This window comes from Mus caroli, chromosome 1, assembly GCF_900094665.2.
Source record: "Mus caroli chromosome 1, CAROLI_EIJ_v1.1, whole genome shotgun sequence".
NCBI lineage: Eukaryota > Metazoa > Chordata > Mammalia > Rodentia > Muridae > Mus > Mus caroli.
Window position 1 is genome coordinate 131,015,128 of NC_034570.1, and position 25,876 is coordinate 131,041,003.

Consider the following 25,876-nt stretch of genomic DNA (forward strand, 5'->3'; position numbering starts at 1 on the left):
TGTCTGTGTGTGTGTGTGTCTGTGTGTGTGTGTGTGTCTGTGTGTGTGTCTGTGTGTGTGTCTGTGTGTGTGTCTGTGTGTGTCTGTGTGTGTGTCTGTGTGTGTGTGTGTCTGTGTGTATGTGTGTGTGTGTCTGTGTGTGTATAGTGTATTAGTGTCTGTGTGTGTGTGTGTCTGTGTGTGTGTCTGTATGTGTGTGTGTGTCTGTGTGTGTGTGTGTGTCTGTGTGTGTCTGTGTGTCTGTGTGTGTGTGTGTGTCTCTGTGTGTATAGTGTATTAGTGTATGTGTGTGTGTGTCTGTGTGTGTGTGTCTGTGTGTGTCTGTGTGTGTGTGTGTGTATAGGGCACGTAAGATCCATTTCCAGCTCTGAAGTATAATGACAAGTTAGTAAATATAGTCACCTCTCTATACAGCAGCTGTCCAAAGCTTACTCACCTTGTATGACTAAAGCTCTCTGCTTTAGCCAACATCTTCCTGGCCCAGTCAGCCACCATTCTCTGCTTCAGTGGGCATGATTATTTGAGAAGACATGTGCAGGACAGATTGTACAGAATTTGACTCTTTGCCTGGCTTATTTTACTTAATGACCTTCAGGGTCACCCATGCCATTAGAAAATGGCAGGATTTACCTTTCTTTAGAATAGATTAATATTCTGTGTGTGTATCTGTCTGTCTGTGTATCAGTGTTTCTATGTCTGTTCATGGATTCATCTGTTATAGGGACTAAGATTGGTTGCCTGTGCTGGCTGTCAGGAATATTGATGTCACAAAACATGTAATTACCTTATTAAGATGCTGACTTCAGTTCCTTCCTGTACATCCCCATTTGATGCTGCATTCTTTGGCTGGCTAAAATCTCACAGATAAAATTGTGGGTCATATGTTCAGGAAATATAACTCACTTTTTCTGTTTTGCACTGTAGAGGTTTATTTATTTATTTATTTATTACAATTGGTATTTATTAATATTCTCTGTTGAGGTGTATTTACTATCTCTGTTTAGTGATCCATACTTAATTTTTTTTTAAACCTATGTTTCAGGACAACGCCAAAAAGTCCTGAATTGGCTCTTGTCGTATAATCCTCTGTGGCTTCGAATTGGTCTGGAGGTAAGTTTCCAGGTTTCATACTACTTCATTGTTTTAAAGATTTGTTTTTATTATCCTAATTATGTGCGTGTGTGTGTGTGTGTGTGTGTGTGTGTGTGTGTGTGTGCTGGGGGTCTGTGCACATGAATGTAGGTGCCCAGAGGCCAGATGTGCTCAATTCCCCTGGAGCTGGCATTACAGGCTGTTGTAGTCTCCTGGTTTAGGTTCTGGGAATTGAACCCGGGTCCTCAGGAGGAGCACTAAGTGCTCTTGACAACTGAGCTATCTCCCCAGCCCCAGCATTCATTTTAAAAATGACATAGTTTCAGTAGAATACACTCTTTCATAAAATGTGGTTTTTATTTAGAATAGTTAATTTATTTAATTGACCTGATTCATCTTCCAACATAGAATATCAGATCAGTTAGTAAATACTTAACTGGATGAATAGATCATATTCTTATAAGTTATTAGCATTTTGTTTCAAAGTAATTTGCTTATGAGTTATTTTATTTGAATTTTTGGTCCACATTATTATTACGATGAGGATGATGATGATGAAGATCTTACCTTTTATTGAATGAAAATAGATTCTTTTCTCATACAATATATCCAGGCTACAGATTTCTCTTCCTCTGATCTTCCCATTTCTGCCTCTTCTCTCCTCCCATTTGAATTCACTCACTTTCTGTCTCTCATTAGAAAAGAAGAGGCTTCTAGCACATAATGTCAAAACAAAATAAAATATAATAAGATAAAACCAAACCATCACATCGATGTTGGACAAGGTAAACCAGCAGGGCAAAGAGCCCAAGATCAGGCACAAGGGTCAGAGCCCCACTGGTTCACACACTCAGGGGTCCCATGAGAGTCCTGAACTGAAATCTATAGTGTATACACAGAGGACCTGATATAGACCTGTGTAGGCCCTGTGCTTGCTGCTTCAGTCTCCGTGAGTTCACATGGGCTTTTCTTGGTTGCTTTAGAGGGCCTTGTTCTCCTGGTGACAGTGGTGTGGCAACCTACAGAGTGGGAAAAGATTTTCACCGACTCCACACTGATAATAGACTAATACACAAAATACATTGTAAACTCAAGAAGCTAAACATCAGCAAGCCAGATAATCCATTTAAGAATGGGGTAGAGATCTAAACAAAGAACTCTCAATAGAGGAAACTTAGACAGCTGAGAAACACTTAATGTTCAGTGCCCTTAAGCATCAGGGAAAGGCAAATGGAAACGACTCTGAGATGCCGTCTATGCCTGTCTTGAGTGGCTAAGATCATTAACACAGGTGACAGCTCGTGCTGGTGAGGATGCGGAGCGAAGGGCACCCTGCTCCACTGCTGGGGGAGTACAAACTTGTACAGCCACTGTGGAGATCTGGTGCTTCCTCAGAAAGGTGGGCATCAGTCTCGCTCAAGATCTATCTGTACCACTCTTCTTTTCAGAACATTTTGGCTGAAAGACAATTTTCATACCACCTTGAACACGTTTGCCCCCCACCCCCAGCCCCAGTTCTTCCCAGATTCCTCTCACCTTCCTACCCACCCAACTTTATGTGCCTTTACTCACACTCCCTCTTAAGACAAATGAACAAAACAACAACAAAAACCCCAAGAAACACACGCTCCAAAAATACACACAAAGGAAAATAAGCAAAAGGCCAGCGAGACAACCAATGCCTAAACAGGGCAAAGTGAAACAAACTGCGCTCTGAAAAGCTATGCCGTTTTTATGTCTGCGTGTGTTGGCCAACTGCTCCTGAGCATGGGCCTGCGGAGAGCCCAGCACACCCAGTGAGACTCCACTGCGTGCTTATTGATCGCCCACAGCTTCCGTGTTAAAGAGGACAGTCCACGGCCACTTCTCCCTCAGTGCTGGGACTCTTTCTGGCTTGGACTTGTGTGCATGCGCCAGTGTCCGGGTTCTTATGTGCGGCATCCTGTTGTGTCTAGAAGACTGTTTCCCTGGAGTCATCTGTTCCTGGCTGCATAGCTCCTGAACGCTGATGGAAGGATTTAATGGAGACAGCCCATTTAGGACTGAATGCCCAGAGTCTCACTCTGCATTTTGCTCAGTTGTGGGTCTCTGCTGGCCACTATAAGTTATTGGCATATTGTTACAGAGGAACTTACTGTGTGTTCTTTTTATTTTGTACATAATTTGTTGCTATATTTAATGACAGGTACAGTCATTTTTGAATTTTTTATTTTTATTCCATCAATAAAATTAGGTCAGGGTAAGCTTTGAATTTATATTAGTATGTTAGCAAAGTACTTTCATAGGTGTTCAGATGGAATACTTCTTATAGTAATGCCAAGTGGATTGATTTATGTATATTTACATAAATATTCCAATTTATGTATAAATACCTAAAGTTAAAATAGACTGATAGTCAGGTGTAGTGGCTCCTGCTTGCATTCTCTGAACTATCGTGTGGTGCTATGTTAATGTTTTTATATATTAAATTACTATATAGATTTCTATATTAGATCAATATATAATACATATTATATATATATTTGTTATATATATAATACATTCATATTATCTAGTTAATCTTTAACATTTATTTCTTCAAGCATTTATCATTTCTTCATGCTGAAACTTGTAAAATTCTTTCTGGATTTTGAGTAGAATTTCAACATTGCTCCTCTTAAGCACTGTTACCCCACTTTGCCCGGCATCCCAGAAGTGCTCACTCCAGCCTAATCCCCTTTGGAAACCTCTGCTTACGTGTACTTTGTGTCCATGTTAAGCATGTAGAAGCATCCACGTTAAGTTGCTCGGGACATGTCCAAGCACTGCTGGGGGACAGGAGAGATGACATAAACGCAGCAGTGAGCAGGGATGCATAATCCTTTCACTGGGAAAGCAGGTGTCAGGAACTGAACCCTAAAACACGTTATCTTATTCCAGACCTGAGGATTTTGCAAAGGACATAATGTTTGAGGATACTCTAAAAGCTTCAAGAGCCAAACATAAGAACGGAAAGATAAATGTCCCTATTTTTGACAGTGATAACATTATTACCTGTCTGCTTTCATCTTTCTCTGTTTTTCCATATAGGTTTACAGAATACAGTTTATAGTTTTAGCTTTCTTGTAAATGTCTGGAAAAACATCAATAAGCATGTAAATGTTAAACTAATTTCACATTTATAGTTGCTTATGGACATACCTATACTTCTCAGTTATTTTTTCCAACTTGTTTATAGATAGTCTTTCTCATTAACTATTATAAAACTTTGATTATTTTAGTAACATGCTGCTTAAGACAGTGATTAAATTTTGAACAATGCGCCTATTCGTGGTTGGTCTTTAACTGAGCAAGAAAAATTAAAATGTAAACGAGGTTTCTCAGAAGCTGAGTAAGTTTGTCTGTCTACATTTAGAAGTATATCATGCACACTAAACATGCATGCAGGTTGTGTGCACAGTTGAAGGATGTTCTATAGCAGCCAGGTCACTCCTGTGCTGTTTTCTATTTCTTAAAAGACAGCAGCTTGCTCTCCGCAACAGCTTCCTCTCCCACTTAGGGTTAGTGTAATCCTGACCTTGCCTTGCCTTCTCTTTTGCAGACAGTGTTTGGAGAACTGATCCCTCTGGCAGACAACAGTGACGTCACGGGATTGGCCATGTTCATTCTGAATCGCTTACTTTGGAATCCTGACATAGCAGCTGAATATAGACACCCCACTGTTCCTCTCCTGTTTCGGGATGGTGAGCATCCCTGCATACTGCACCACTCTAATATAGCTTGTCATCGTCCCTGGTGGTCTGACTTTTTCTTTCTCAAATCCATTTCAATAGGCCTCTGCTTTTGACTAGCTTTTCTTCTCCTTCCTTGCCCTCTCCTCCATCGCAGTCTCTTCCTGTGATCTCCACCCACTGCCTCACCCCAGTAGGCTCTGAGTCCGATGGGGACTGTGTTTGTTTTGCTGCTAACTACGTAGAACCTAGGATAATGCTTGCCTATCACAGTGGGTGTTCATCAAATACTCTGTTGAATGAGACCAGACAGATTTCATTGCTAGCACTGTGTTGTCCCTTCCATGCATTGGACATGTCATCAAATGGTCCTTGTCCTGTAGAATACTTACTAGACTCATACTCGTAAGTTACTAAGGAAAAGTACGCAATGATTTTAGGAGTACTCGCTACCAGCTTTGTTAACTTACGGTTACCCTTGTTAGTTTCATAGATAAACTAACTGGTTTTGTGTGTGTGTGTGTGTGTTTGTTTGTTTTTGTTTTGTTTTGTTTGTACTTTAAGGTCATGAAGCAGCCTTGTCTAAGTTCACATTGAAAAAATTGCTGTTGTTGATCTGTTTCCTTGATCATGCTAAAATTTCCAGACTTATTGATCATGATCCTTGTCTCTTCTGTAAAGATGCTGAATTCAAGGTACCAGTTTTATTTTATGTCTTATATTTTCCATTCCAAACTTTTTCTTGCTTTGGTGGCATGTTTTCTATCGTAAAAAGCATTTGTCTTCCAGTGAAGACATTGTGAAGAGGAACAGGAATGAGAGTTTGCATAGTGACATTTTCTTTATTCTCCACACACACACACACATACATAGGACTCAATTTATCCATGATTTATCTTCTTAGAATGTACTTGTAGACCTCAGACCCCCGATTTAAAATGCCTGATTTTAGTTGAATGACAGTTTCCCATTAATTTTACTCTTAATTTTGACTTGAGAATGAACTAGGTTATGCTAATATAGAATTAATTTGGGGGAGAAATTTTTTCCCTATTTTAAATTATCTGTTACCAAACTAGCTTCCGTATTTAATTGTGAACAAATTTTATAAGGTCTTAAATTGGAAATAGGAGTTTGCATTTGCCTTGGTTATAGGCAGTCTCTTTATAGTCCGTATATTATTTCTACAGGTACAGAATTGCTTAAAGGATTTGTTGTTATCAGAAATAAAATATGTAACCGTGAAACACACTTGCTCTTTGTCCATAGGCTAGCAAAGAGCTTCTTCTAGCCTTTTCACGGGATTTCCTCAGTGGTGAAGGTGACCTTTCTCGTCACCTTAGCTTCTTGGGGTTACCCGTGAGCCACGTTCAGACACCACTTGATGAATTTGATTTTGCTGTTACAAATCTTGCAGTGGACTTGCAGTGTGGGGTTCGCCTTGTGTAAGTATAAGCTAAAGATTTACTTAATGGGATCGACTAAAAAAATTTTTTTTAAAACATGTTTTCCTGGATTAATACTTAATTTTTTGAATGATGCAATAAATTTATAGCTTAAAAAATGTCTAGTTTTCTCTTTGACAAAGAGATTGTATGAGTTTTGCCATGCAATTTTGTGTTCACTGCTGTTATGGGAATGGGGTCTGTGGGTGGGAACACTGGATGTCTCAGGATAGGGTTACAAAGAGCATAAACACTGAGACCTAAAAACACTGTGCCATCAGTGGCTTCCTCTGACTTGTGCATCACAGAATGGGAGTAAGAGATGCTACTAGGAGCTGGATTTCTGGTTGTCCTGTGTCTGATTTAGGTAGATCCTCAGATGTCATCCTGGTGATCTGCTCTGGCTTGGAAACTGACAACATTGTTTCAGCTTTCACCCTCAGTCAGTACTGTTAGATACGGGACTAGGTTTACTTAACTCCTCTAAGTCTTAGTGCCTTCAGTAAAAAAATAGAAAATCAGGAGCAGTTCATGCCTAGTTATGAGACTTGCTGATAACTAAGAGAAACAGGTACTTGCCTGTTGTGTAAAATATGCCATATTTTAATTCCTGCCCGACGTTTCCTCCTGTACTCCTTCCTCCTCACCCTCTGTCTTACTGTAGAGAGCTCTATTAAATTGTTCATATTTTCACATGCCTTGTGTTTTTCTTTCTTATATATGTGTAGACCTCAAACTTCCAGACTTACAATGAGAAACAATTCTACTTGCTAACTGAAGCAACGCAAAACTTGAATAGGTTCTGGGAGACCTTTTGTCCTTAATGTGTTTAGAGTGAAGTGAGTTTTGTGGGCAGTATCTTTATTTAAATGAACTTTTTCTTATACAAGTTTCATTGTGGAAGTTTTATGGAAAATTTCTTTGCTGTTAGGCGAACTGTGGAGCTTCTCACACAGAACTGGAATCTGTCTGACAAACTCAGGATCCCTGCAATAAGTCGAGTTCAAAAGATGCACAATGTTGATCTCGTCCTTCAGGTTCTCAAGTCTCGAGGAGTTCCACTAACTGATGAGCATGGTAAACCCAGCATCAGAATAAAGCTTCGTGTCCTTGCTGAAGCTTGATGTGTGCACATACCGTCCTAACGGACTGCCTTTCACTTGTAGGGAGCACTATCTTGTCTAAGGATATTGTGGACAGGCACAGAGAGAAAACCCTTGGGTTGCTTTGGAAAATAGCATTTGCTTTCCAGGTATTGTGTGCTTACCTTGTTTTGTTTTTTTTTTCAATCAGTTTTGAATGCTGATTATTAAAGTCACTTTAAATAAAGACTAGCAATAGTCAGTTGCACTTTCTAAGCTTTAGTCTATCCTACGAACTGTGATAATTGCTTTTGTTTTACAATTAAATCTTTTTTATACTATTGGCAAAGTAAAATCCTCATAAAGAACGGAAGGTGAAGTTTCTATCTTAGAAGAAATAGTGCTAAAAGTACACCCAGGCTTATGTAGACCCAAATTTCATATTTTTAACTGGAAAACATTTCTTACCATTTATGTGTGAATACTATTTGTCATTAAAAATATAATTTTTGTGCTAAAATATACATTTTAGGTAGCTTTTGTTGGATTGAAAAAAATCTGTGTGTTTGTGGTGTATGTGTGTGTTTAGGTGTGTGAAAAGGCAAGAGGGCAGCGATGGGTATTTTTTTCTCCGTTGCTGTCCACTTTATTCTTTGAGATAAAGTCATTTATTGAAGCTATGGCTCACTGGTTTGGCTAGATTGGCTGGCCAGGGAGTCCCCAGGATCCACCTGTCTCTGTCCCCCTAGATAATTTGATGCCACACCCGGTTTATCCATAAGTGCTGGTGATCTGTGTTCGGGTGTTCTTGACTGTGTAGGAGGCCCTTGACAGCCTGAGCCAGCCCACTCCCCATTTTGTTAATATTTCTGATTAGGCTATCCTCCTTCTTTAGTTTCTTTTTGTAGAGACAGTTATCTTAAATTTTGTGGGTTAAAAATGAAACATGGAAAATGTACAAAAATGTATTTAACTTTTCTGTATTTTTCAGGTGGATATTTCCCTTAATTTAGATCAATTAAAGGAAGAAATTGATTTTCTAAAGCACACACACAGTATAAAGAGAGCCATGTCTGCACTAACATGCCCTTCACAAGCTATTACTAATAAGCAAAGAGACAAAAGGATTAGTGGGAACTTTGAACGCTACGGTGAGAGTGTGCAGTTGTTGATGGATTGGGTAAATGCAGTTTGTGCCTTCTATAATAAAAAGGTTAGTTTTCTTCCTTTTGTTTTTAATATATTTTAAACCTTTGCTAAAATATAACAGTATATAAAATCATGTATTTTTTAATATCTAATACTTATAATGCTTTCACACACAGAGAGACACTATGCACATTCATTATTTGCAGATTATTTATCAATAATTAGTATCACCTTGTAGTCTGTAGAACCTGTTATACAGACAATCATCAATTGAGCAGTGCACAATAATATTTTATCACTGAGAAAGATTAAAAATTTTGAGAAAAGACAAATATTATCTGTCCTCTCTCCTATACTAAATGTAGATTTAAATACACATAACAACAATATATTTACTTATATACATCCATATATTTACATATATTCACACACATTTGACATGAAATCAGAAGGGCGCTGTAAAGAGGGAGGAATAAAGATAGTAAGAGAGAAGGAGTGACTGAATAGGCTACAATGATATATATGTGTGTGTGTGTGTGTGTGTGTGTGTGTGTAAAACATTTGTCCACATTTAATTTGTCCAAATTAAAGAAAAATTTTAAATGCTGATGCTACATAAAATCGGGGTGTGGAAATCCTAATCTTACTCTATTGTAATATTCAAAGAAATATCATTTAGAAAGGAGTAACAGACCTTGACTGGGTCTTTATGATAGTTTGTTAGGGTGATACTTTCTATATGATATGAACTTTTAAGTACAAATACTTTACAAATGTTCCCACATACATATAAACTCCCTAATAAGGAATAAAGAAGGTCAGTAGTACACATTGCATGTTACTGGGAATATCATAAGTTGTTACACCTCAAAGACATCGACACTAGACACATTGTTAGCTATAATGGTGGCCTTCTATGTTTTAATCAAATCCTAAAGGGTCAGAGATGTGACTGGTTATTACCTGTGAATTCAGTAAGTGGCTGAAATTCATTTGTTTCAGAGTTCGATCATCGCAGCTTGTCTGCTTGCTCACTGCAAGTGTTGAGGCCCGTCCTCCGCTGAGGTTGATTGATGACACTGCCTTCTTTCTGTCCTGTTCATGGTGTTTGTGCTTACTGTGTTTTCTGCTTTTCTTTGATTTCCTTGTTTAAGATCCTCGACTGTAGCGCTGAACCACCCAGTAGCATTCCTAAGGAAGAGCCATCTCGTTTCAGGTTAATGACTTGTTAAGTGAGCTTCATTTTGGCGTCTGTCCTGGTGCGGTTGGCCGTGAGATTAATGTCACTGCATCCTGAAAACACATAAGCCAATTCCTTTATGACTGATGGGAATTTTGGAGCTTAACCTAATTTTTCCATTAAGAGACTGGTTCATTTTGTAATAATGATTGACTGTAATTCTTAGTTTTCCAAAGACTGCCAGACACATTACTGTGAGCTAGGTGACTTGACATACAGTTTTACTCTCTCAAAGTTGTAGAAGCCAGAGGTCTAAAAGCAAGGAGTTGCCAGTCCCTAGTCTCACTAAAGGCTGTTCTCCCCTGCCCCACTTTAGGTTCTATTTGGTTTTTGGCTTGAAGCAGCATTAGTTCAGTCTCTGCCTTTGTCATCATGTAGTGTTCTGTGTTTCTACCTGTCTGTCTCTGTTCTTCAACTAACGTCATTCTCAGGTTCTGGGAAGGGTAATGCTGTTTTGAGAGATGCTGTCCAACAAAGGATAGTAATACTGTAATCAAACCTGACTTTTTAACTAACTGATTGCTTCTCTGATGTTTGTGCTCAGGTGGAGAATTTTACAGTATCTTTCTCAGATGGCCGTGTGCTATGCTATTTGATCCACCATTACCACCCGTGCTATGTGCCTTTTGATGCTATATGCCAGCGCACCAGTCAGTCTGTGGCCTGCGCACAGACTGGTTCAGTGGTATTGAATTCTTCATCCGAATCTGAAGGAGGTTGTCTGGATCTGTCTCTTGAAGCACTTGATCACGGTTAGTCCCTTTAGTCTGTTTAAGTCTTCAGCTTCTTTGCCATGTTTGATTTTTGGCTACAATCATGTCTTTATCGCTTGTGTATGTAATAGAAAGTACTCCAGAAATGTACAAAGAGCTTCTAGAAAACGAGAAGAAAAATTTTCATTTGGTGAGATCTGCAGCTAGGGACCTGGGAGGAATACCTGCTATGATTCATCATTCAGACATGTCAAATACAATTCCAGACGAAAAGGTTAGTGGACGACTTCTTCATAATAGCTCCTTGTTTTGCTTTTTGAGACAGGGTTTGTCTGTGTAGTCTTGGCTGTCTTGGAATTTGCTCTCTGTTGATTAGTTTGGCCTCAAAGTCAGAGATTAGCCTGCCTCTGCCTCCTGAAGGCTGGGATTAAAGGTGTGAGCCACCACACGTGGCTGACAGTGTCCTTCATGCAGCCTGGAGGATGATAGGGAGAGACGGTTCCCTTCTGACCCTCTGCTTTCCTCTTCTGTATTTCCTTAGGTGGTTATCACCTATTTGTCATTTCTCTGTGCAAGGCTTTTGGATCTCCGTAAAGAAATAAGAGCTGCTCGACTTATACAGACAACATGGAGAAAATATAAACTAAAAAGAGATCTGAAATACCATCAGGTAATTGTGGAAAATGAGAACAGTATCTCACAGGATTCCAATGAATTTTACGAATAGAGATGGTTGAGATAAAAGTATCAATTACATCTAGTTTGGGGATGCAGAGATATAAATATGGTATACTGATGTATCTTCCATTCTGTCAACACTCCCCATAATCTGCTGTAGGCCAGAGAGAACTTCTTGTGAGTGTGTGAAGATTTTTCCTATTGATTTCTACTGCAGGCCACCCTGCCTCCAGAGATCAGGAATGGTCCCGTGATGTCTCAGGAGTGCTTTGACTGCCTGTGCCTTGGTGCTGCTCAGGCTTGAGGCCGTGGGATCTTGTGCTGACTCTCAGATTCAGTCATGTTGACAACCAACATGAGCCATCACAAACGGCTAATTTAAAAGGACTTGTTACAGTTCTGGTTACATTTTATCGGATAATCTGGTCCCTGCTTGTTGCTCCTGCTGGCAGTGTTCCCACTCTTCCGTGGCAATGATGGCATCCATCTGTGTCTTTCTAAGTGGGAACATATGCAGCACCCTCTCTAGATCCTCATACGCATTTCCTGAGCTGCTAGGCTGATAAGGATTATGCTGAGGTACCCTTCCAGCTTTTAGATTTTGCTTTGATGCTATTGTTATAATTAGTATAAACCCTCCATTGATAATAGAGTCACTCAGGCCCTGTGGCAGTGAAATGGCAGGTAGACAACATTTCCTTGGTCCCCTGGTAAGTTCTGCATGTTGTTTTTTTCCTATCCATAAGTAGACACAAACTCTAAATTAAATTAAATCACAGTATTTGGTCTATTTATGGGGAAAATAAAAGTAACTGGTAACTCAATCATAGAATCATAGGTATGGCATTAAAATAATGTCATGGCTTAGAGAATGGCCAGTAGTTGCAGAAGTGAACACAGTAGCTTTAGCTTAGGGGAATTGTCTTGATAATTCTTGGAGTGCATTTCCCTCCCTCTGTCAACACCTTATCTAATGACAGGTAAAATTGTGGATTTTAGTTGCATGAAGTGAAGCGGATCTTGCAGTTGAGCTAAGTTTCATTTCACTTCAGTCTCTTTCATCCAAGATGCCCTTGGTCTTTTTAATTCTGACCCAAACATTCTGTATTTCTGAGCTCAATCACTTCTAAAATCTCTTTTATCAATTACCATTATTTCTAGTGGTGCACTCACTTCTAGCTGAACTACTTACAAAGAAGTGCTTAGAAGAGACACTGAAATGTGGTGTGATGGCCTGACCACTTTGGTAGGCAAACTTCCTCTCTGCTAAGGTTACAGTGGTCTAGATTATTATTTATTCCTCAGTGCTGTGGCCTACTATGTGGCCTTTCCTGTTCCTTGGTAATTGTTTTAATCTACTGATTGCCTTTTTCATGTTCTTGAATGACAGTTTGATCGGTGGTTCCCTAGTTCTCATGCATTGTGGCTTCTTCTGTGCAGACAGCACCCACTGATGTGTAGAGCCCCCTTCCATGTAGGATGCTCCAGTCAGTAACATAAAGGGTGTCTGTCAAGCTGTATGTTGTTCTTTCCACCACTCAACTCAGGTTGAGTAGAATACAGCAGGGTGAGCACAGGAACAGCCTGTGAGATGCTGGCTGTTGCCTGCCTACGGACTGACAAGTCCTGTGACTCTGCCTCCGTTAGCGCAGGTCATAAGTGCTGCATCTAGTCATTGTTTTAATGAGATTTAACTGATCCCCTATGAACTGTGAGATAGGAAATATTTGGTGGCCATAGTAGTCACTCTCTAAAGGAATACAAATGGGGGTGGGCACAATGCTGGCTTCTGTCCCAGGATACACAGCTTCTCCTCTCAACTCTGGTTCTCATAGTGCAGAGTGTGTCTCCTGTTCCTCTTGATCTATAATGAAGGGAGGGGTATCTTGTTTCTCCTATTTGTGTATTGCTTTGCTCAAATTGTAACAAAGCAAGACTGCCTTATACTGCAAAGCATTTTGCATGCCATGCATACAGCTTTCCTATGAGAGCTCTGGGTCCACGTCAGAATCGTATTAGAGTTAATCCTGTTTTTCTCTGCAGGTGATTTGTGATAGACCAAAGATGTCTGTATTTTATCTTAGTTCAGTTCTTAGGATGCTTGGTTCTTCTAATCACTTGCCTTTTTGATGAGTCCCAGGATGAACGTAAGCCTAGAGGAAGGGAGGGTTTTTTTGCAGGATAAATTGCTAATATACTTAATGTGTAGAAATTGACTATTTTACAAAGAATAAAGAGACAAAGTGGTTGTTAACACAGTTCTGTTCTTATTTTCCTCATTAAAGGAAAGAGACAAAGCTGCTAGAGTTATTCAGTCAGTTGTTCTCAATTTTCTAAGTAGACGAAGATTGCAAAAAAAAGTCAGTGCAGCTCTGGTCATTCAGAAATGCTGGCGAAGAGTCTCAGCGCAAAGGAAGTTGCTGATGCTGAAAAATGAAAAACTGGCAAAACTTCAAAATAAATCAGCATTGCTCATTCAGGTATGATATTCTGGAATGAAATTTAGACTTAAAAATTGTATGCCTATTATAGCAAAGAAGGAAATATGTGATATAATTTTCCGTGACCAATACTGTTGTTCCTTGGTGCATGGGGGGGTGGGGGGGGGGAATTAATCATGGAACCCCGTGTAGATATCCAGATCTGGATGCATTTTCATATAACTTGTATGCACTCTCCATATACTTTAAATCATTAAAGCTTCTTATAGGACCTGGTACTATGCAAGTGCTGTGTGGATCCTAGTCAGGTTGTATTGTTTAGGGAACAGTGACAAGGAAAGTGTTTGCAGATTCAGTCAGACACTTGCTCTTTCCCTCAGGCATCTCCCGTCTGCCAAGTGCTTGGGCTTCTACCTCCTTGCTGTCTGCTGCTGAGGATAGCATAAGGCTGAGACTCAGCGGAAGCTGTGTGCCCCTTGCTGATGTGTTTTACATTAGCGCTTTGGTAATCTCTACACCATGGGAGGTGCTGGTGCACCAGGCTAGTCTGTGCTCCTTTACTTTGGATCCTTCTCCTCTGAGCAAAGGACATTTTCCTCTCTATCTTCTTTGCTTTATCTCAGAAATAGTGGTCATCACTGGTGAACAGAATGCCAATGTTGTTTACTTTTAAAGACAAAAGTGTTCCACGGGTGGTTATCAATTCATTTTTATAATGAATTCTAACATTAATGAGGTGTGCTATTTCAGTTCATGCCCTGTAAATATCATTGAAGCTTTACCCTATAAATGTATCTCTTATAGAAATGTAAAAGCTTTGATTCTGTCTACTCAAAATGCTAGATTAGTCTAATAAATTATCTCACTTTAAATCACTTTCAAAATAAAATATTACACATGGGAAATTGTGTTCAATGATATTATAGAGCCTGGTGTTTTCTCACAAGATGAACACCCATGCAACTATCTCCTTTCTGTGGGATAGAATATGACCAGCCTCTTATAAGCCACTTCACAGAGTTAGTTAACTTTTCTACCCCAGCCCCAGGCTACCTTTGGCTGTTTTATACTAATCACAGCTTTTTCATATGCATCTTTTAAAAGCCTTTTAAATTAGTTGTGTCCTTTTTTGAGCTCAGATTTCTATAAACTCTTCTTTTACCATTATTGCGTTTGAGAGGATTAGGAGTGTTGAGTAAGTTACTGCTTAGTTTTCATTCTGTTGTGGATGGACATTTGATATTCATGTAAAGGCTATCTGAATGTGCCTTTCAGTGTGACCAGGTCTGCATCCTGTTTACCTGGAAGTAGCACTTGAAGGATCCCTGTAGGCACAAAACACCCAAAGACCAAGCTCTCAACACAAAGGAAATGTATTTGCCCTGGAGGGACAAATAACTAAGAGGACTAAAGAGAAGGGGAGAATAGGGAGGGGGCAGGGGAGAGATATTTGTCCTGAGGACAGAGAGGAGACATAGGCAAATGGCAGTTTTTAAAGGTAAAGGGGGAAACCCTGTGTTAGGATGAGGTGTTTAATTTATTTGGGCATGTTAATTAGGGCAGACAAAAGGAGCCTTTTGATTGCTGGACTTCAGTACTTGAGAGTCAGCCTCAGGTGGAGCAAGTGGCCAAATAAAGGAATAGGCCTTGGTGGCTAGCTTTAGGAATGTAATCTAGCAGGTTTTGAGCAAGACAGGGAATTGGAGAAGGGCAAAGCCTGCCAGAGCCCTGTGCGCCATGCTGACTGATGCCATGCTAACATCCCTTTTCAGCTGTGGATGTTTAGGGGTAGCAGTCAGGTGGTTGCATTTCATTTTTAGGATATATTGCCAGAGTACAGGACAGCATAACATCGCATATAATTTTACACTAATGTAAATACTTAGAAAGTTTCTTAGTAACTTTGATATATACTAACATCCAGAACAGTTTTAGTTTGCATTTTATTGATAATATAATAAACACTTTATAGTCCAGTTATTAGAACATTGCTGGCACTATATATACCATGTCTTCTCTCTGACCATGAGTGTCAGGAGCTATCTAGAGGAGGCTAAAACTAACAAGTGACTTTTCTGGAGATGGCCCATCATTTTGCATGGCTTCAATGGGTAAATTCTGAACTGCAGGGCCTTCAGAGATCTCATCTTAGGATTGCTTCTTGTTGTTGATATGCCTTTCCTATCATTATTACATAGTCTAATGATTCTTGGACATTAGCCCACCCTATTGGGCAGATTTTCTGCAGATCAATGAAATCATCTCGCAATGATGATTTCATAATTCCTGATAATGATTTATAGAATTTCTAAATATATACAAGTTATTTCCAGCCCTCAAAAAGGCAGCAAATAAGGCTCTGTAAACCTTTATGTGTCACAGGATAATTACACAAGGATAAGAGCACAGGCTTGGAACAAATTTATGACGAGGGAAAACATTCCTTCTAGGTTTGTTGTGAGACCTCTCTCTGATAAACTAAAGGGAATAAACTGGGAATGAACAAATTATTGTAGGTGCAAGGACAGAAAATAAAGTATTGACTGGTTTATCTATACAGATCCTCAAAACTAATGAAGCACTAGGCAGATGATCTTTCTCTTGGCCAAACCATGCCAAACTTGTAATGAACTTATAGAACTAGAAGATAAATGTTTAGTTGGGTGTGCCTGGTGTCCATGGATGACATCAGATTCCTTGGAATTAAGTTATGGACAGTTGTGTGCTACCATGTGGTTGCTTGGAACACAAACCAGGTCCTCTGTAATGGTAACAAGTGCTCTTAACCCCCGAGCCTTCTCTGTAATCCCAAATTTGTTTTTAAAAAATCGTTTTTATGTTGTTGATTGTTAGAGATCTGCTTAAATTGTTTATCTCATCTTTTAATTTTCATTGAGCCTAGAATACCCATCTACCTTTTCTCCAGTTATTGGAGAACAATTCTATCTGTATGTTAAGTATTTTCTTCTATCATTATTTCCCTTTCACACCTCCCCAGGTTGTCCCCCACACCTTCAAACTTAACTTCCTTAATTTCTTCAGTGACCCCTTATTGTGTGATTTTTTTTTTTTTTTTTTTTTTTGCCAAGCAAATGTCTACTCACCCCAGATAGTGTAACAAAACTAGATGTAAATATGATCCCACCCTAGTCTAGGTTAAAGCAACATTGAGTTTATAGCCATATGGGTAACTTGGTACTTAAAGAATATGGGTGGCTTGAAGGTACTGCATAAAAAATCTTCCCCCCTACCATGAACCTGAATTCCTGGAGCTCACTACACCACATGGAAGACAAATCTCCTTGTCCTAGAGATTATCGCTTATATAACCTCAGGGAGAGCTCCTTTGTCAATCTTGTAATTTTCAAGAGCTTCCTGAGATTTGTGAGTTTTATTTACTTTTGGATTCTTAACTAGTCTCCCTTCAGGAGGGGATTTTTAGAAGAAATAGCTGTACAGCACCCATTCATTCATCAAATGGTAATGCAGTCTCTTTTAGTTTATATACATTCTGCAGTTTTTCTTGCTATTGATTTCTTTGTTCAATTATAGTTAGACAGAATATAAAGAGTTATTTCAATTTACTATATTCGTGTCCTAATATATGATGTATTTTCGAGAAAGTTCTAGGGACTGTTGAGAAACATGAATGCTCTGTGTGCTTGGTTTAGAATGTTTGTATATGTCTGTTATGTTCATCTGATGTATATATTATCAGAATACCCTCTCTTAGTGAGAGTGTGATACCGAGGTCACCTACTATTACTGTGTTTGGGACTAATTCATATTTTTATATCTAGTAGAGCTTGTTTTGAGAAATTAGGTACAAGTGTGTTTATTGAATATAAATTTAGAACTGTAATATATCTGCCTTGTCAGAGGATGGATGCATATTTGCTTGTTTTCTATTTTCATTTCCTTAAAATTACTTTGCTCTTCCTTTTACCCTCAGATAATATTGATCTTTAGTGGTAAGGTGTAGCTTTTAGAGGCAGCAAGGAAATGGATTCAGTCTCCTAGACTTTGGTTTTTGATTGGGGAATTAAGAGCATTAATATCCAAGGTTGTTATTCAGAGGTCTGTGGTAATTCTTGCCAGTTAGATAGCTTTGTGGTGCTTGGTGTATTCCTATCTCTCCTTTGCTTATCTTCTGTTCTAGCATGACTTATTCTATCCCACAGCTTCCTGGATGACTTTATCTTTCTCTTCAGTCTGAAACATTCCTGTAGGTATCTTGTATAGTGGTGACTTAGTGATCATGAATTCTTTCAGCTTGGTTTTTTTTTTATGCAAAGTTGTTATTTCTCCTTTAATTATGACTGTTTTGTTCTTTCTTCCCCGTGTCCCTTAGCTACCTAACCTAAGTGTTCTAAATTTAACACAACTTATCTAAAGCTTTTAATTTTCCTCATAGTTGAGGATATATTTATTGGCAATTTATTTTCTTATGAGAACCACCTGTTTATTTAATTTGCTTGTGCACTTCCTCATTGAACAACTTGGAGTTTGGGTGTTAACACAGTTGAATTTTTTAGTCTAGGTATTACTTTCTGTCAGGTGTCTAGACAGTGGAATCATGAATGCATCAGCTTGAGGCTTACAGCCCTATTCACTTCAACTTGATATGCAGTCACCTGTATGTCTCATACTCAGAGAATTCGTTTGAGTTCCTGACAGACTCCCAAATTCTGTGTTAAGAGCAAGATTGTTATGAAATTGCATGGTATTTGCATTTTTTACATCATCCAGTGTATTTAACATCTCTGGACTACCAGAAGTTCCTCTTACAATGTCTACTCCTCAGGAGTAATCACCTTTAATATTTAAGTATTATGTAACTGTTCAGCACATTTTTTTCCTTTCCTTTTGGAACATTTTAAAATTTGGAACATTGTGAACTGTCTGATGTCGTACTGAGATCCAAACCCGGGTCCTTTGGATTTGGGTGACTGAGCCATCTCTCCAGCTCATAGTGTGGTTATTTTAAAGCAGAATGCTAGATGAATGAGCATTTTCAAGTGTTAACTTCGAAAGCTATGTGTATTTCACTTTGTTTTCTTTCAGGCTTATTGGAGAAGATATTCCACCAGAAAACGGTTTCTGAGGTTGAAGCACTATTCAGTCATCCTTCAGTCTAGGATAAGAATGAAAATTGCTCTTACATCTTACAAACGATATCTTTGGGCCACAGTTACAATTCAGAGGCATTGGCGCGCCTATTTAAGTGGAAAACGAGATCAGCAAAGATTTAGGAAGCTGAAATCCTCATCCCTTGTAATCCAGTTTATGTTCAGAAGGTGGAAGCTACGCAAGCTGCAGTTACAAACCAAAGCTGCAGTAACATTGCAGCGAGCTTTTAGAGAATGGCATCTCAGGAAACAAATACGAGAAAGATCCGCTGTTGTGATACAGTCCTGGTACAGAATGCACAGGGAATTGCAGAAATACATTTATATTAGGTCTTGTGTTGTTGTCATCCAGAGAAGAGTTCGGTGCTTTCAAGCCCAAAAGTTATATAAAAGAAGAAAAGATGCCATCCTGACTCTCCAGAAACACTACAGGGCATATCAGAAGGGGAAGCTAGCACGCGCTGACTATTTGCAGAAACGAGCTGCCACCATTCGACTGCAGGCTGCATTCAGGGGGATGAAGGCTCGCCGTTCATACAGGTTGCAGATTGGAGCTGCCCGTGTTCTTCAGTCCTTTTGGAGAATGAGACAGGAAAGAGATAGATTTTTAAACCTTAAAAAGATGGTTATTAAGTTGCAAGCACACATAAGAAAATACCAACAACTACAGAAATATAAGAAGATAAAGAAAGCAGCCATTATAATTCAGACTCATTTCCGAGCTTCCATTTCAGCCAGGAGGGTTCTAGCATCTTATCAGAAAACAAGGTCTTCAGTCATTGTTCTACAGTCTGCATGTAGAGGGATGCAAGCCAGAAAAGCATTTCGCCATGCTTTAGCATCCGTTATAAAGATTCAATCATATTATCGGGCTTACATATGTAGGAAGACATTTCAGAACTTCAGAAATGCCACAATAAAGCTGCAGTCAATTGTCAAAATGAAACAATCACGGAAGCAGTATTTACAAATAAGAGCAGCTGCACTGTTTATCCAGCGGTGGTACCGTTCCCAAAAACTGGCCTCACAAAAGAGAAAAGAGTACATACAGGTGCGTGAATCCTGTATCAAACTGCAGTCATACTTTAGAGGATGCCAGGTCAGAAAGCAGTTGAGGTTGCAACGTAAAGCTGCCATTTCTCTACAGTCTTATTTCAGAATGAGAACAGCGAGGCAGCGCTACCTGAAGATGTGCAAGGCGGCTCTTGTCATTCAGAGTTTCTACTGTGCCTACAGAGCACAAATCAGTCAAAGGAAGAACTTCTTGCAGGTCAAAGGAGCAGCTATTTGTTTGCAGGCAGCTTACAGAGGCTGCAAAGTACGCCGGCAAATCAAGCAGCAGTCTACGGCTGCTGTTACAATTCAGAGGGTTTTTAGAGGCCACAGTCAGAGGATGAAATACCAGACTATGCTTCAGTCCGCTGTGAAGATTCAGAGATGGTACAGGGCACACAAGGTTGCTTATGACATGAGAATTCAATTTCTAAGGACAAGAGAGGCTGTGGTTTGCCTCCAGTCTGCCTACCGTGGCTGGCAGGTTCGGCAGCAGCTCAGGAGGCAACATGAGGCTGCAGTGAAGATCCAGTCTACGTTTAGAATGGCTGTGGCCCAGCAACAGTATAAACTACTAAGAGCAGCTGCAGTAGTCATCCAGCAGCATGTGAGGGCACGGGCTGCAGGGAAGAGGCAGCACTTGGAGTACATCCAGCTCCGTCATGCAGCTCTGGTGTTTCAGGCTGCATGGAAGGGAAAGATGCTGAGAAGACAGATTGCACGGCAGCATCAATGCGCTGCCCTCATACAGTCATATTACAGGATGCACGTTCAGCGCAGGAAGTGGAGCATCATGAAAACCGCTGCTCTTCAGATTCAGGTGTGCTATAGGGCTTACAAAGTTGGAAAAGAACAGCGCCACTTATACTTGAAAACAAAAGCAGCTGTAGTAATTTTACAGTCAGCTTACCGTGGTATGAAAGTGAGAAAGTGGGTAGCTGAATGCCACAAAGCAGCGGTCACTATACAGTCTAAATTTAGAGCCTACAGAACACAAAAGAAGTACACGACCTATAGAACTTCAGCTATTGTAATTCAGAGATGGTACCAGAATATTAAAATTACAACCCAGCAGCATCAGGAATACCTTAACTTAAGGAGGGCAGCAATTAAAGTCCAGGCTGCGTATAGAGGCATTAGAGTGAGGAGACGCATTCAGCACATGCACATGGCAGCCACACTTATTAAAGCCATGTTTAAGATGCGTCAGTCGAGAGTAAGGTACCTCAAGATGAGAACAGCAGCTCTTGTAATTCAGGTGAGATACAGAGCATATTATCTAGGTAAAATTCAGCATGAGAAGTACCTGAGGACTTTGAAGGCTATTAAAACCCTTCAAGCTGGAGTCAGAGGAGCAAGAGTGAGGCGGACTGTAAGAAAGATGAATTTCGCAGCAACACTCATTCAGTCACATTTTAGGGGACACAGGCAGCAAACTTACTTTCGTAGGTTGAGGAAGGCGGCAACCATGGTGCAGCAGAGATACCGAGCAGTGAAAGAAGGAAGCGCTGAGTTTCAGAGGTACAGCAGACTAAGGTGTTCTGTAATCCTCATCCAGGCTGCCTTTAGGGGACTGAGAACTAGGAGACACTTAAAAGCTATGCACCTGGCTGCTACTCTCATTCAGAGGAGATTCAGGACTCTCATGATGAGAAGGAAGTTCCTTTCCCTCAGAAAAACTGCCATTTGGATTCAGAGACAGTACCGTGCAAGACTTTATGCCAAGTATTCCCGACAACAGTTACTGTTGGAAAAGGCAGTTATAAAGATCCAGTCATCATACAGAGGATGGGTGGTAAGGAAGAGGGTGCAAAAGATGCACAGGGCTGCTACTGTGATTCAGGCCACTTTCCGGATGCACAGAGCCTATATGAGGTACCAGCATTTGAAGCGGGCCTCAGTTGTGATCCAAAGGCAATACCAAGTACACACAGCTGCAGAACTGCAGACGCAGCTTTTCCTCAGGCAAAAGCATGCTGCTGTAATCCTTCAGGCTGCCTTTAGGGGGATGAAAACCCGAAGTCATCTGAAGACTATGCATTCTTCTGCAACCCTTATTCAGAGTAAATTTAGAGCTTTTATAGTAAGGAGACGATTCATTGCTCTCAGAAAAGCTGCTATATTTGTGCAGAGGAAATTCCGAGCCACCCTTTATGCCAAGCATAAATTGCACCAATTCTTGCAGTTACGAAAGGCAGCCATTACCATACAGTCCTCTTATCGAAGACTGGTGGTACAAAAGAAGTTACAAGAAATGCACAGGGCTGCAGCTCTCATCCAGGCTACTTTTAGAATGCACAGAACTTACGTTGCATTTCACATTTGGAAATGTGCCTCAATTAGAATTCAGCAGCGTTATCGAACATACAGAACTATGAAATTACAAAAAGAAAAACTCAGTGAAGAAGAACAACACAGTGCTGCTGTCATAATACAAAGCACATACAGGATGTATAGGCAGCATTGCTTCTACCAGCAGCTTCGGTGGGCAGCAAAGGTAATACAAAAAACATACAGAGCAAATAAGAGACGGCAAGATCTGCTCTATGTGTGTAAGGAAGAAACACCTCTTATTCAGATGCATTTTCAGGGTTTAAACACTGCAAAACAAGGTCAGCAGCAGCATGAGGCCGCCATGATTATACAGAAGCATTTTAGAGCCTTTAAAGCAAGGAGGCTGATGGAGGCTGAGAGAGGCTTCCAGGTAAGTAATATGCCACACCTGCACCTGGCTGCCACACTAGTCACTGCCAATTGCATATGCCAGAGCTGTTTATTGAGCAAAGAAATACATGTTTGTGATGTGGTGGTTTTATAGAGGAAATAAAAAATTAGCAATCCAGCAGATACACAGATAGAAGGGGATTGCCATGGTGATAAGCTCAGGGTGAAGCACCACCCTCACAGACTCTGCAGCTCGGAAGAGCAGTCCGTTTTTTAGATTGATTTGTATATTTTTAATCACATACTGATAACCGAACCTTGTGGAAGGATGTATAGAAAGAAGAGAGTCTAAGACGTGGATCTGGAGACCATAAGACCACAAGGGTATTGAGCAAAGTCTACAGGGTCCTAGGAAAGAAGAAAACTGAGGAATTTGGCATCAGCCAGCCAAGGATTAGGAGAGAGCAGGAAGTGTGCTCCAATTCCAGAGACTATGAATCAGCGGGTGCTTTAGAGTTTAGTTAGAATATGTCATGTAGCATTAGCCAAACTAATCTCGTGAAAAGTCAACTGAATCCTATTTTATACAATTAGAGGGTTTGGGGAGTATTCCATTTCACAATTAACTAGGTCAGAACTTGTATCACTTGAACTGTGTATCAACTGTTATTTAATTTCTCTGGTCCATAATTTGTATATTTTATTATTATAACAATTAATCATTTTTAAAATTTTAGTTGAATAAGTTATAGTTGTCACAATCACCAGGTTTCCAAAATGAGACATGGCTGTCCTTTCAAACTCCGGCTTCAGGCAGATGACCAATGAATGTGGAGAGGAAGCTGTTGCTTTTTCTCTCCAGAAAGTAGGATTTATTTTACTTCTGTTCTTTTGGACACATTGAGGACAGTGGGCATCTAGCTGTTTTCAACAAATTCTGCATAGCTTAGTTTTAAACTTCTTATTGGGCTGTGCTGTGGCACAGTATGTGTGATGAAGTGGTTACTACACATACACTGTTGTAATTACATAGTTGTCAGAAGGCTCTTGGTCAGTCTGCTAGAGCAGAAACCAACTTGACATTTACAATTAATGCTTTGTGTCCATTAATTGCATATTAACTATTACAATTACTATAACAATAATTGCATAAGATCTTTGTCACTTGCAATTGTAGACCATTATTGTAACCTTATATTTCTATGCTCGATATAGGCTGGATGTAGAAAATATAAAGCTAAGAAATACTTATCCAAAGTGGAAGCTGCCTGCAGGATTCAAGCTTGGTATAGGCGTTGGAGAGCGCACAGGAGATATCTCACTTTATTGAAAGCTGCTAACATTATTGAAGGTCACCTCTCTACGAAGCTGGCGAGAAGGAGGTGATGTATTACAACTGTGGAAGTGGAAGGCTCTCAGCTAAAGTACCAGCACTGCTTATTTCCTTTCAAGTTACTGCTGGGTTCCATTTATATGGTTTTAAAATTGTGTGTATGTGCGTTTGTATTCATTCTCTGTTAATGGGCTTAGTTTTTATATATGTATAAAATATAGCTTTGGTAACATAATTTAGTAAAAAGTATGTATGTGAGTTATTCAGAACCAAAGGGATGACAGAAGGAAAGTGAATAAACTGGTTTAGTATTCATTTTCACTTTCTTTGTTGATTTCACTACTGGTAACAATTTTCTTTTATTTTTTGTGGGTAGTCTGTATGAGTGAGAAGGAGAGACATAGGTTATCACTGTCTACTTAGTGTTCAAGGCAAGGTTTTTCACTGAACTCAGGAGTTAGCTAGAGTGAACCCAGCAAGCTCTGAATCTGCCTGTCTCCACACCATAGTGCTTGTACATGGGCACCTAGGATCTGAACTTAGGTCCTTATGCCTGCACAGCAGACACCTTGCTGACTGAGAAGTCTGGGTTTTGTTTTTGTTATACTGTGTTTTATTTTCTATCTACTTTATCTTTAATGATAAAGTTTCAAAAATGTTCATAAAGTTTCACTAGCTGTCCTTTTATTTTCTTTAATGCCTTAGTGTAAGGATTTTTATAAATCCATAGTTGATGAGCTTTCAACAATAATTGAATATTTTTTATCAGTGATTGCTTAAAATTCACTTTACTGGTTGGTTTTGTGTGTCAACTTGACACAGGCTGGAGTTATCACAGAGAAAGGCGCTTCAGTTGAGGAAATGCCTCCATGAGATCCAACTGTCAGGCATTTTCTCAATTAGTGATCAAGTGGGGGGGGGGGCCCTTGTGGGTGGGACCATCCCTGGGCTGATAGCCTTGGGTTCTGTAAGAAAGGAAGCTGAGCAAGCCAGTAAGTAACATCCCTCCATGGCCTCTGTATCAATCAGTTCCTGCTTCCTGACCTGCTTGAGTTCCAGTCTTGAATTCTTTGGGATGACCAGCAGTGTGGAAGTGTAAGCTGAATAAAAAAACCCTTTCCTCCCCAACTTGTTTCTTGGTCATGATGTTTGTGCAGGAATAGAAGCCCTGACTAAGACTAATTGGTACCAGAATAGTGGGGTATTCCTGTGACAACCCGACTATGTTTTGTGGAGGACTGTAGAAGGACTTTGGAACTTTGAGCTAGAAGAGCCACTGGTTAAGAACTCTGTGGGCTGTTCTGTAGGCGCTTGGAAGATCATGTTGAGAAAAGTGCAGAAGATGGAGGCCTGGCTTGTGAAATTTCAGAGGGAAGATTAAAGACTCTTATCAGGGCCATGTTGGTTTGATTGTGAAGATTCTGTGATTTTGGTTAGCTGGGGCTGAAGAATCAGCTGTGATTAACAAGATACCAGAACTACTAAATCAAAAACTTTGCATTACTGGGACTATTAGTAAGTTGGAGCTAAGAAATTAGCGGTGATTAGGAAGAGACCAGCATCCCTGAAGTGTTTTCTGAGAGCACAAAGAGGCTGTGTTCCAGAGATAGCCAAAGTTGTACTTCGTTGAGGGGCTATTGGTGAAGCCTAGTTACAAGGGAAGACAGCAGTGTTTTGGAAATGCCAGTACCATGAGATGACCACCAAGAACAACAGTAGCACTAGATAGAGTACAGGCAGCTGGAGCCTAGAAGACAAGGTGTGTGCTACAAAGAGCTGGAGAAGTGACCAAGCCCTTGGAGGAGCCCAGAAGATCGTGAGTGGGTGGTACCATTCCTGGGCTGGTAGTCTTGGGTTCTATAAGAAAGTAGAAAGAACAAGCAGGGGAAGCAAGCCATTAAGATCCCAGACATTGGACGGTTGGAGTTTGATTTTGCTTTTGATTGTGACTGTGCCTTGATATTATTCCCTCTTGAAGGAAGAAAGTATTTTAGTGGAGCCCACAGTAAAGGGACTTTTAATTGTAAAAAGACTTTAAGCCGGGCGTGGTGGCGCAAGCCTTTAATCCCAGCACTCGGGAGGCAGAGGCAGGTGGATTTCTGAGTTCGAGGCCAGCCTGGTCTACAAAGTGAGTTCCAGGACAGCCA

At 40.1% G+C, this 25,876-nt stretch overlaps 1 protein-coding gene across 1 annotated transcript in view; it reads left to right on the top strand.

Annotated features, from left to right (window-relative positions):
- The window catches only part of Aspm (abnormal spindle microtubule assembly), a 44,448-nt gene that overhangs the window by 8,948 nt on the left and 9,624 nt on the right, over positions 1–25,876 (top strand). Inside the window, exons 7-19 of the mRNA XM_021168094.2 lie at positions 1,043–1,110; positions 4,673–4,814; positions 5,367–5,497; positions 6,072–6,247; positions 7,179–7,324; positions 7,414–7,499; positions 8,321–8,542; positions 10,263–10,470; positions 10,563–10,705; positions 10,973–11,101; positions 13,395–13,589; positions 18,615–22,436; positions 23,612–23,778. Coding sequence (XP_021023753.1) covers positions 1,043–1,110; positions 4,673–4,814; positions 5,367–5,497; positions 6,072–6,247; positions 7,179–7,324; positions 7,414–7,499; positions 8,321–8,542; positions 10,263–10,470; positions 10,563–10,705; positions 10,973–11,101; positions 13,395–13,589; positions 18,615–22,436; positions 23,612–23,778 — 5,635 coding nt within the window. The remainder of the gene's footprint in view (positions 1–1,042; positions 1,111–4,672; positions 4,815–5,366; positions 5,498–6,071; positions 6,248–7,178; positions 7,325–7,413; positions 7,500–8,320; positions 8,543–10,262; positions 10,471–10,562; positions 10,706–10,972; positions 11,102–13,394; positions 13,590–18,614; positions 22,437–23,611; positions 23,779–25,876) is intronic.